Here is a 12346-nt window from a genome sequence, read left to right on the forward strand (position 1 = left end):
GGTTTCCCTCTTCAAGGGGTATTTTTTAACAAATGCAACTTATACTCCTGTGCAAATTATACTCCAGAAAATGTGGTACTTTAAGTTATTTAACTTTAAATTTACTGAAAAATGACTAAGATCTGTGCATCTGGAATGTATTCACAGCACTTCACTTTTTCCACATGTTGTTGTGTTACAGCCTTATTCCAAAATGGATGAAATTCATTTTTTTTTCCTCAAAATTCTACACATAATGGACTCCATAATGACAATGTGAAAAGTTTTTGAGATTTTGCATATTTATTAAAAATAAAAACAAAACAAGAAATCACATGTACATAAGTATTCACACCCTTTGCCATGAAGCTCTAAATCGAGCTCAGGTGCATCCTGTTTCCACTGATCATCCTTGAGAAGTTTCTACACCTTAATTGGAGTCCACCTGGGGTAAATTCAGTTGAGTGGACATGATTTGGAAAGGCACACACCTGTCTACATATAAGGTACCACAGTTGACAGTGCATGTCAGAGCACAAACCAAGCATGAAGAAAAAGGAATTGTCTGTAGACCTCCGAGCGATCAGGAGAGCAAAATGAGTGATAAGGGGGAGAAGGGCCATAGTCAGGGAGGTGACCAAGAACTCGGTCACTCTGTCAGAGCTCCAGCATTGCTCTGTGGAGAAAGGATAACAACTACCTCTGCAGCAATCCACCAATCAGGTCTGTATGGTAGACTGGCCAGACGGAAGCCACTCCCTAACAAAAGTCACATGGCAGCCTGCCTGGAGTTTGCCAAAAGACGCCTGAAGTACTCTCAGAGCATGAGAAACAAAATATTCTGGTCTGATGAGACAAAGATTGAAAGATTGAACTCTTTGGTGTGACTGCCAGGTGTCATGTTTGGAAGAAACCGGGCACCATCCCTACAGTGAAGCATGGTGGTGGCAGCATCATGCTATGGGGTTTTTCAGCAGCAGGAACTGGGAGACTAGTCAGGACTGAGGGAAAGATGAATGCAGCAACGTACAGAGACATCCTGGATGAAAACCTGCCACAGAGCACTCTTGACCTTGGACTGGGGCAACGGTTCATCTTTCAGCAGGATGGTGACCCTAAGCACACAGCCAAGATATCAAAGGAGTGGCTTCAGGACAACTCTGTGAATGTCCCTGGGTGGCCCAGCCAGACCTGAATCCGATTGAACATCTCTGGAGAGATCTGAAAATGGCTGTGCACCGACGCTCCCCATCCAACCTGACGGAGCTTGAGAGGTGCTGCAAAAAGGAATGGACAAAACTGCCCAAAGATAGGTGCACCAAGCTTGTGGCTTCATATTCAAGAAGACTGTAACTGCTGCCAAAGGTGCATCAACAAAGTAGTGAGCAAAGGGCGTGAAAACTTATGAGCACAATTGCTTTGCTTTTTTCATTTTTAATAACTTTGCAAAAAAAAAAAAAAAAAAATCATGTCATCATTACAGGGAATAGAATTTGAGGGAAAAATGAATGTAAAGTGAGCACTGTGAATACTTTCTGATGCACTGTGTGTGTGTGTATATTATATATATATATATATATATATATATATATATATATATATATATATATATATATATATATATATAAAAATCACGGTTTCCCAAACATGTTCTACTGGGTAGACAGCTCAGGTTTTTGCCCCAGTCAATGGTGGAATTTCACATTACACACAGACTATCACTCCATCATAATGAATCTTGAATCTTTGTGGGCAAACGCTGGAGAATTCTGCAGAACTGTAGGGTCTATAAAAGTGCCTAGTTTGTGAATTCCGACCACAGAGTTGTTGTGGCTTCCTTGAAGATTAAGTTGAAGTCTCATGGGCTACTGCCTGCTCAGTGCCCACATTAAATCTGGCAAGACTTCAAGATCAGACCATTTCGGGCAAATCTGCGTGAAATTGGCTGGAGGACTTGGAGACATGGACACAAAGGGTGATCCAAATAGGCTGTGGGAGTTCTTCCAGAACCAGACCCTGAAAGTTCCTGAGGATTGTACTGGAGCTACTAGTATCCGTGGGAGGAGGTGTTTCAAATCTGAGGACAACCTGTATATCATCAAGAGGAGTTGTAGTGCACAGGTTGAAGGAAATCTTAGGAAGCAAAGGGAGCTGAGAAAGCAGAATGTGATGGCACTGAGAATGGACAAGTAGATGTCTGTTAGAGGAATCTGTGATCAGGTGATAAACTATCTATGGTCTAGTGACCCTCAACCTACTTCCAGAGGAATCAAAGCACTTTGTTCTTCCAAACCTACATTTCAGCACACTGCAGTTATGGTGAAAATTTATGGCACCGGGGTTCTTTCAGCTGATTTTCCAGTCAACTGTGAGCCAGCAAACCTTGGTGAGAGTGCAAAAGCTGTGAAACTGTTGAGGGCAGGGAAAGCTCCAAGGGTTTGTGGCACTAGACCTGAGCTCCTCCAGGAGGGTAGAGATGCTGTTCTTCTGGCACTGAAAACAATTAATATGTCAATCTGGGAGACAGGTGTCATCCCTACAGACTGGAAGAAAGGACTTGTCTCAATCTGGAAAGGAAAGCGTGATTGTACGGACTTGCGTCTCAGTGACCGGAACAGCCTGGCTTTATGTCCCCCCCAAAAAAAAAAAAAAAAAAAATCAACTACTGACTACATTCTAGCCCTGCGAGTACTCATTTGTTGGTGAGGAAAGGTTTACGGACCTAGACTTCATGGACGACGCTGTAATCTTTGCGAAATCAAGGGATACTCTGATTACAGCACTTGAGAACCTGAGTGAGGAATTGGAGTGTCTGGGTTTGAGATTGTCCTGGATCAAGGCGAATATTCAGGGTTTTCACAACTTCCTGGACTCTCCCATCAGAGGTGTATCAGTATGTGCTGAAATGTTGAATTTGTAGAGACATTCCCTCATCTCGGCAGTGACATTCATGTCTCTGGGTCCTCATCCTCTGCAATCCAGAGGCACCTGAGAAGAGCTTATAGAATCCTCAGGTCACTGGGCAGACATGTTTGGCAATGGCAAGGTCCTTGCAGGAGAACAAAGGTCCAAGTCTTTAGGGTTATGGTGCCATCTGTCTTGCTGTATAGTTGTGAGACTTTTACACTCATGACCCAAGGCAACAACTGGGAGTCTTTGGTACTTTGTCTCTTTGGAAGATTCTTGGTTGCTGCTGGAACAACTTTGTATCAAATGAGCAGTTACTAAGAAAGACTAAGATGAGGAGAATCCTTTGCATTGTGAGGGAGAAACAGCTTTGACATTCTGGCCATGTGGCGCATTTCTATGTGCATGATCCAGCACACAGGTGTTGAGGGCCCCAGTAGCAGGATAAGGCAAACGAAATGCCCACATTTCACCTGGCTGCGGCAGGTAGATAGTTGTAGAGATGTGGTATTGGGCCACTTGTCTGTATGGGTAGTTGTTGCCAGGCAGAACACAAAGTAGTTACATGGCACCACGGTCGCAACCAAGCGCAGCACCAGCACATGCTCCCACATTTGACTTCAGGGGTCGAAATACATTTTTTAACCTACTTGCACTGGTGCTAGTAACAAAAAAAATTACTTGCACCAAAAAAAAAAGTTACTTGCACAACCAAAAGTCAGTCTTATATCAACCTTAAAACTCCTCTGATGTGTCAGACTCTTCCTCTCTGGGGAGAATTTGCCGCTGCTGCTGCTGCTCTCCCTGTTTTTTTTTTTTGTTTTTCATGTGCGCGCACAAATTAATCGTCCGTGAAGATTATTTTATTTATTAACTACAAAGATGTATAATAAAATAAATGGTGACTGGTTTATAACAATTATAACAGAGTTTCAGGGGAGAGAGAGCGAGGAACTACAGAGCCCTGGAAATGTCATCGCAAAATGTTTTACATGTGGAGAGAATGTGCGCACGTTTTATTATATCGTGCGCAGGTTTTATGATATTGTGTACACGTCTTAAGCATTGTTTGAGTAAAACAAGGGCACGATCTACTTAAATGTGGCCACAATTTGTAAAATGTGCACTCAGTATTGTCTTGACACATAAATGTTGACTATCAGTCAACAAACCAGGAGACAGTGTAATACATTTCCCCATTAGAAATGGATCTGGTCAATGTATATCATCATGGTTTTGGCGCACAAGGACATATAGAGAACTCCAGCTGCCCAGCATGGCATCATCTGGAGTACATTAAAAAGGATGCTGAGGTCGAAGCGTCGTGAGGATGACAATTTAGGTCATATTATGAAGTTCATTTTGAACGAAAGGAAAACATGTGCACGTTTTATTCATTCGAGGGCTCAATTAAAGGAAAACGAGTGCACGAATTATCACGGCCAGGAAAATGTGCGCGCGTTTTATTCATTTGAGAGAACGTTTTATTAATTTGTGTGCACAATTGAAGGAAAACGTGCGCAAAAATGATCATGGCCAGAAAAAAAATATCACTTTAAGTGACGTCTCCCGGGTTCTGTAAAGGAACCGCAGCGGCAGCCACTTTTTTTTCTCCCCCACATGTGCGCGTGAACTAATCGTCCGTGAAGATAATTTTATTAACTACACAGATGTATAATATAACAAATGGTGACTGGTTTATAACACAATGATGACAGAGATTGAGAGAGAGAGACAGAGAGAGGAACCGCAGAAAGTCAGTTTTTTTTTTCTTTTCTTTGTTTACATGTGCACGCACAAATACAACAAATAGAGCACAGCAACTCGCTCCGTGTGTGTGAGTCATAAAACGCAGGGAAGATAAAGACTACATACTGGAAATTGTTTTTTTCCTTATTTATTCCTTTATTGGTTCATTTTACTGGTGCTTATAGTTGATAAAACTTGGATAAAGTTACTTGCACCAGTGCAAGTGCAGTATAACATTACGTGCACCGCTCGAATAATACATGCACAAACTAGCACATGCACGTACTATTTTAAGCCCTGGACTTGCTATGTGCAAAGTTTGCCGTCTGTAAGGGAAGGATTTAAACTTCGTAGTTGTATAATCACTCTTTGGATGCCACCCCCCACCAACCCCACCCCTCAAAAAATGAACGTTTAAAAATAAATAAATAAAAATACAGAAACCTCAATACTGCAATAATACTCATATCCATTATGTGTGTAAAATTTTGACCAAAGCATTAGTCATTTGTACAAAGTGTTGGGTAAAAAAAATAATAAATAAATAAATAATAATAATAAAAAATATTTAAAAAAAATAACAAAAATTTAATTTTAAGGACTCAAGATTTAAACTTTTCTTATCGGGCAGAAAACACTGAAGCATTTCGAAATCATAGGTGGACAACAGAAATTGCTATTTGGTCTGAGTATAAAGTATCACCACATTACAGGGCCATTTTAAACCTTATCGACAAGGTCTTTTTATGTGGCGTTTAAGCCCATTTCACACCGGGCTTGCTTCGAGTTGCGCCACAATGCCAATTTGATGCAACCTAGCGCTGAAATGATGCAGCCTAATGCCACAATACCGCGAGGGACGCAAAGGGTGACGCAAAATGGACGCAAAAAATTAAACGTTTAATTTTTTTGGCGTCAAGCACTGGACACAGAAAGGAAGTCGTTTTCTCGCAAGTTGAGGCAACTTAACGGTACTTAACGTGACCGAATGCCACACCCATACAATATAACACCACCCAATGCCACTTTATGATTCCTGCTATGCTCCCTTGTTGTCAAGCTGTAAACCGTGTACACAATGCAGTAAAACTATACCATTCAAAGAGCACATGTGAACAATTAAAAGAAAAAAAAATGCTCATTACAGCCTGGCTGCAGCTCCTCGCGTTCACCTCAAGTTCTCTCATGATTGTGTTAAATAAAGGACATTAAGTCCTGCTCACAGACTGATTGCCAGCGACAGGACATGTCCACATCCAATATATACTTCACAGAGGACATCTCCATGTCCACTCACAGACGGTTCGCACGCGCAAGTGCGTGAACGCCGGCTGCAGCTCCGTGGTCACAGGAAGAATAATAAACTTAACAGAAATCAAAGCACACACCTGCTCATTTTACAGTCTGGCTGCAGCTGAACTCATCAGCGCTCTCACCTCCTCAAGCTTTGCCCACCCACGCGCAACTAACGCAGACGTTCCTGCGAGTTGAAGCAGGCCTGGTGTGAAAGGGGCTTTATGGCTGTTTAGCTAACGCTTTCTCTGCCATTGATTTTTGTGTAGAGGTTTGCCAGATTCCGCCTTTTTGAGCCCCTTTTTACCATTGCCTATCACAAGCTTCTGCTACTTAGTGTCATAAAAAAAAAATAAATAAATAAAAAAAAGGCCAAGTTCTTCTGAAGAGGCTGCCAGAGAGCTAATGCAACGGTTGCTCTGAAATACTATGGACTGTGTCGTCAATAGCTTGGTACAGAACTTTTTTGGGGTTTTGTTTGTTTGTTTTTTTGCGTAAAGCGCTTACGTCACATCACCCAGCCCTACATCAAAGGGTTGTTAGCTATACTCTTTAAAATGTATGGCTCAAGTTATTCTGCAAACATGGGACAGTTAACAACACATCTATACGCAGGGTACTTGGACTCTTGTGCAGGAAATAAGGGTGAACCCATACCCGTGTGAGTGAGGCTGTGTCTTGCCAAGTGGTATCGTTGGAAAAATCTCATGTCACACATGGAGCAAGCATATGGTTTTACCCCTACACACAAACAAAAAATAGGAATTTTCAACAAAACTTTCCTTAGGGAAGTTCTATTTATGCTCCTAAATATTGGTGTACGAGTCTGAGGACAACAAATAAGGATTCTGCCTTACGGAAAAGTGATGGTGCATAATATATCAAGGTTCCTGCAGTTTAAGGCAAGATATATTTAAGACTTCAATGTCAATCTGAATGAAATTTAAGACCATTACAAGAGAGAGAAATAAACGACTGTGGGTTAGGGACAAAATTTCTTGTAACAGAATATGGTTTATGGTTAAAAGCTGTAAAGCCTTTCAAACTTAACCAAACTGCCAAAATTTAGTTTCTATAAACACCAAGCATTGTATTGTAGCTTTATTTGTGTAATGTTGCAAAATTACAGCCCATTTTAATGAAGAGAACATATTTATCTGGGGGAATTCCATTAGTGCAGCAGGTAAAATATTTACAGAGGACTCTTTCAAATGGTGAAATAAGCACCAAATTTGGCATAAATACTCCTTAGACATTACTCTTAAAAAGATCGATTGGCCACTGGAATTTTCAATAGGCAGCAAGGTAGGGGTCAAATGAAGAATTACACAGGGGTCAAAATTAGAAGATGCTCCATTCATATTGAAAATGATTTAACAGCTGACTGGATGTTTGTCATTTGATTAGTGGGTTGTATGTCACGTGACGGATTATACCATTTGCCATTGTTTCTTTTATCATGTAATAGGTTTTTTTTTATAGTTTTTTTTTTTAGTTTTAAATGTGCAATTTTGGTACAATATGAAATGTGCTATTGCACACCCCGACCACCGCGCATGCTCACACTACTGGGGCGGCATTTAGCTAAACATGACGGAGCTTGTTTTGCTAGCAGACAACGATTTGAAGGAGCTAACTGGCTGTGCTAATTCTTCTAACATAAAAAAACAAATCCACCTCGCCATAAGCCATCTGGAGGCATTAAGAGTTGTTAGCATGAAGAGGATGAAGTTAAGATGAAAAGCTGGACAAATTTCTGACGCGATTTTTCGATGGACTGAGGAAAGCAGACGGCAGTCTGTACACGAAGTCACTGCATAGCATCACAGACTACATTGTCAGAATTGTTTTTTGCAAGTTGACTGAAAACAATTTTGGACTCCTACTTAAAGTTTGTGTTGGACCGTTGATGCCAAAGCACCAGTGACAAACACCAAAATGTAAGTCCTGTTTCTGTTGTTTATAAATTAACAAAATATCAAGTGACAAGGATCTATTTTCACCACTATATAAAACAAATAATGAATGTTTTTTCATTCTTTCAATGGTCTGAATATTTCATGAAATATTTGTACCATTAATAGTTGTACCACTGAACTCAGAAACATTCATCATTTGTATAGTATGTCACATGACATGGATTATCTCATTTGTGTTGTGTTGCATTTAGGGTGCAAATTTGGTTCCATACATTTTGTACCACTGTGCGCTGCGAACCCCGCCCACGCACACACTAGTAAGGGCAGCATTTAGCTAAACAGGGCAGAGTTTGTTTTACTGATGGATGACGATTTGAACAAGCTAATTATGCTAATTTTTCTAACACACACACACAAGAAATCCACTACTACGCCTTAAGCCGCCTGGACGCACAAAGAGCTGTTGGGATGAAGAAGATGAAGTCAGTACACAAAGTCTTTTTTTTGGAAGTACACAAAGTCAACGCACAGCATCACAGACTACATCGTCAGAATTATTTTTGAACTAAGTGTTTTTCCAAGTTGACTGAAAACAATTTTGTACTATTGAAAGTTTGTCTTGGACTGTTGACGTTAAAGTTCCAGTGATGCATACCAAAAAGTTAATTCCCTTTTCTGTTGTTTATAAATTAATATATCAAATGACAAGGATCTATTTTAGCCATTACCTAAAACAAATAAATGCTTTTACATTATTTCAATGTAACATATTTAATTCTGTAAAAGTTGGAATGTTCTGTTCAAGGCGAAGCCGAATTGAGCGGGAATGTTCCAACTTTCACCTCATGAAATATTCACAACTTTGAACTCAAACATTCATTATTTGTATACTGTACCACAGTACTTCTCTGATCATAAATATTCCAAATGACATAGTTTGTACTGTCTATGACTAAATGTTATGGGGTAAAAACAGCAAGAATGGTGCTGAAGGGTAATTTCAGTTTGTACAGGGGTCAAAAGTTAAAGTTGCTCCAAATTTGGCAAAAAGTGGTGCAAATTACTGGTTGAGGTAAAGGGATTAATAAATGGAGTAGTTTTGACTGTGTTGAATGAAAGTAAAGGTCAAACAATGTCAACGACATGTTACCCCGTAAGATAACTAAACATGATACATGGTGCAAATTATTCCTTCTTAAAACCACTACCCACTTGCTTGATGCACATTCCCAAGGCGCACACGCTAACATCTATACAATGTCTTGTAAATCACCTCAGAGGTGTCATGTGATTTCAAAAACAGCGCTTTTAGATTTAGAAGTGTTTACTTCTCTCCAACATTTGCAAAATGTATGTGAAACACTAGACTTATACAGAAAAAGAGTTTGGTTTAATTTGTTCAAGGGAGCAGCCAGATGACATTATGCTTTCTTTCTTTATTCCGAATGGCAGTCGCAGCGTCCGCAATGTCCCAGCATCCTCACACAGGTGGGGGAGGCCCCCTTGAGATCTATGACTAACAAATGTAGATCATGGTGTCTGATCGTTTGAATTCCAACATATCAGGGGTCGAAATTTTAAGTAGTTTCCAGACGGCATGAATTTTGATCATATTGGTATAACATTATGAATTCCTTATTTAAGGAATAAAATTATAACAATAAAGAAAATCCTTGTCATGACTTAAATCTATAAAATATATTCATTCTCTCTCTCTCTCTCCCTCTCAGTTCATGTTATTACAGTGCATCCAGAAAGTATTCACAGCGCTTCACACATTTTGTTATGCTATAGTCCAATTCCAAAAATGGATGAAATTCCTTCCCCCCGCATCAAAAGAAGAAAAAAGCAAAAAAGAGATTTTTGTAAATTAAAAAAAAAAAAAAAAAAAAAAAAAAATCACTTGTACATAAATATTCATAGCCTTTGCCATGAAACTCAAAATTGAGCTCAGGTGCATCCTCTTTCCACTGATTATCCTTGAGTTGTTTCTACAGCTTAACTGGAGTCCACCTGAGGTAAAAGTTGACTGGACATGATTTGGAAAGGCGCCCACCTGTCTACCTATAAGGTCCTACAGCTGAAAGTGCATGTTAGAGCACAAATCAAGCATGAAGTCAAAGGAATTGTCTGCAGACCTCCGAGACAGGACTGGCACGAGACACAAATCTGGGGAAGGGTACAGAAACATTTCTGTTGCTTTGAAGATCCCAATGAGCAGTGACCTCCATCATCTGTAAATGTAACAGGTTTGGATCCACCAGGACTCTTCCTAGAGTTGGCCGCCTGTCTAAACTGAGCAATTAGGGGAGAAGGGACTTAGTCAGGGAGGTGACCAAGAACCCAATGGTCATTCTGTCAGAGCTCCAGCAAAGTGTGATTTCAAATTTTTTATTTTTAATAAATTTGCAAAAATTTCCAATTTCCAAAAATTTCTAGATGCACTGTGCATGTATATCCATTTATTTTGATATCTTTTAATTGCAATGTCAGAAGAAAATAAAAATCCCACTTCCTGTGTCTTTGCATTTTTAAGACTTTTGAAAGGTTGATTTACAGTCCTCTCCAAAAGCATTTGAATAGCAAAGCCAATTACTTTGTTTTTGTTGCTCACTGAAGACATTTGGGTTTAAGATCAAAAGATGAATATGAGACAAGAGTTCAGAATTTCAGCTTTTATTTCCTGGTATTTACATCTAGATGTGTTAAACAACTCAAGACATGCCACCCTTTATTTGAACCCATCCATTTTTTGCAAGTGAGCAAAACTATTGAAACATGCGACTGACAGGTGTTTGTTGTTGCCCAGGTATTGCTTTTTAGGTGGATTCTTCAAACATTAAATAGCTCTGCATGACTAGTGTAGGTTTTAGCCCATAAAGACTGCATTTCTTGTTAAAGAGGATATACCAACATTAAGACCAGAGAGCTGTCTATGGAAGAAATGCAAGCCATTTTGAAGCTAAGGAAAATCGACCAGAGCCGCTGGACAAACATGGGAATTACAATTTAGAATGCCCTGAAAAAGAAGAAGAAGAAGAAAAAAAACTACTGGTGTACTGAACAACAGACATGGAACATGTCGGCCAAGGAAAACAACAGCAGTTGATGACACAAACATTGTGAGAGCTGTGAAAAAAAACCCCAAAAACAGTAAATGACAACAACCTCCACAGTGCAGGGGTGAAGGTATCACAATCCACTGTTCGAGGAAGACTCCGAGCGCAGAAATATAGAGGCGATACCACAAGATGCAAACCACTCATCAGCAGTAAGAATCGGAAGGCCAGATTAGAATTTGCAAAGTACAGAGATGAGCCACAAAAGTTCTGGAACACAAACTTGTGGACTGATAAGACCATGATTAATCTTTACCAGTACAAAATTGACGGAAAGGCCCAAGTGTGGCGAAAGAAATTAACTTATAATCCGAAGCATACAAGCTCATCTGTGTTGCATGGTAGAACAGTTTGGTGATGGCCATGGGCCACAGACTTGAGGCAGTTATTGTAAGCAAGGGTTATGCCACCAAATATTAAATGTGATTTACTTTAAGATTGTTTTTTTCCTTTAGTTTTGCTCACTTAAAACTGTTGTGGTCTAATACAAAAGGTGATGTCTCGTAAGTTGTTGAACACATCTGAATGTAAATACCAGGAAATAAAAGCTGAAATTCTGAACTCTTGTCTCGTATTGATCTTTTGATCTTAAATCCAAATGTCTTCAGTGAACAACAAAAACAAAAGCAATTGGCCTTGCTGTTCCAATACTTTAGGAGGGGACTATAAGACATTTTAATACCAAATAAGGCCTTATTATTAGAGTAACTAATTAAATGCCTTTTAAGACATAAGGCGCTGCAGGAACCCTGATATATTCAAACACACCATTGATATAGCTGATGCATTAAAAGCTATAATGATATGCCTGTTGCTTGACAGATCCAATTTTAAATAAATAAATAAATTGGGGGGGGCAAGAACAACTCGAGCAAATTTCCTCATAACATGTACAACAACATAAGAAGTTTTCAAAAGAATCTGCTACTACTTAATGGCATATAAAGGAGAAAGCAACTGATTTAAGAAAAATCAAAAACTATATGGACAAGGGGCCAAAGGATCTCCAATTTTAGGTGAGAATATAACTTCTTAACTTTGTGGTTAAAACCTCAATTGGGTGGTCTCATGTTACATAAATGGATCATAAGAGGTCTTGGAGCCTGTCCTAGTGCTGCTGCACACAACATCGTACAAAACCACCCACAGTTCCATCTAACTGGAAATCCCCTGTTTAGTTGGCCCTTCCACACCATGGTCATGAATAATATTAATAAAAGCATAAGGGCAACTAAAGGAATTGTCTGGTCACACTCAACTGAGATTTTCTGATTGTTTTTATGTACTGAAATGTCAAAGAACTGAGCGCTTCTAAGTAAAAAGTCAAGATCAATAAATATAATGATTACATGTCTTCACAACAAATCTAAAAAATAAATA

At 39.5% G+C, this 12346-nt stretch overlaps 1 protein-coding gene across 47 annotated transcripts in view; it reads right to left on the minus strand.

Annotated features, from left to right (window-relative positions):
• Positions 1–12346, minus strand: part of znf740a (zinc finger protein 740a) — a 92071-nt gene that overhangs the window by 47016 nt on the left and 32709 nt on the right. For 39 of the 47 annotated variants that reach the window (XM_034166765.1, XM_034166774.1, XM_034166773.1 and 36 more), the window contains one exon: positions 6586–6669. The exons of the other annotated variants lie outside the window; for them this stretch is intronic. In XM_034166765.1, the coding sequence (XP_034022656.1) occupies positions 6586–6669 (84 nt within the window). The remainder of the gene's footprint in view (positions 1–6585; positions 6670–12346) is intronic. 47 annotated transcript variants of the gene reach the window in all.

The sequence above is a fragment of the Thalassophryne amazonica genome, chromosome 3 (genome assembly GCF_902500255.1).
Source record: "Thalassophryne amazonica chromosome 3, fThaAma1.1, whole genome shotgun sequence".
In the NCBI taxonomy this organism is placed as follows: domain Eukaryota; kingdom Metazoa; phylum Chordata; class Actinopteri; order Batrachoidiformes; family Batrachoididae; genus Thalassophryne; species Thalassophryne amazonica.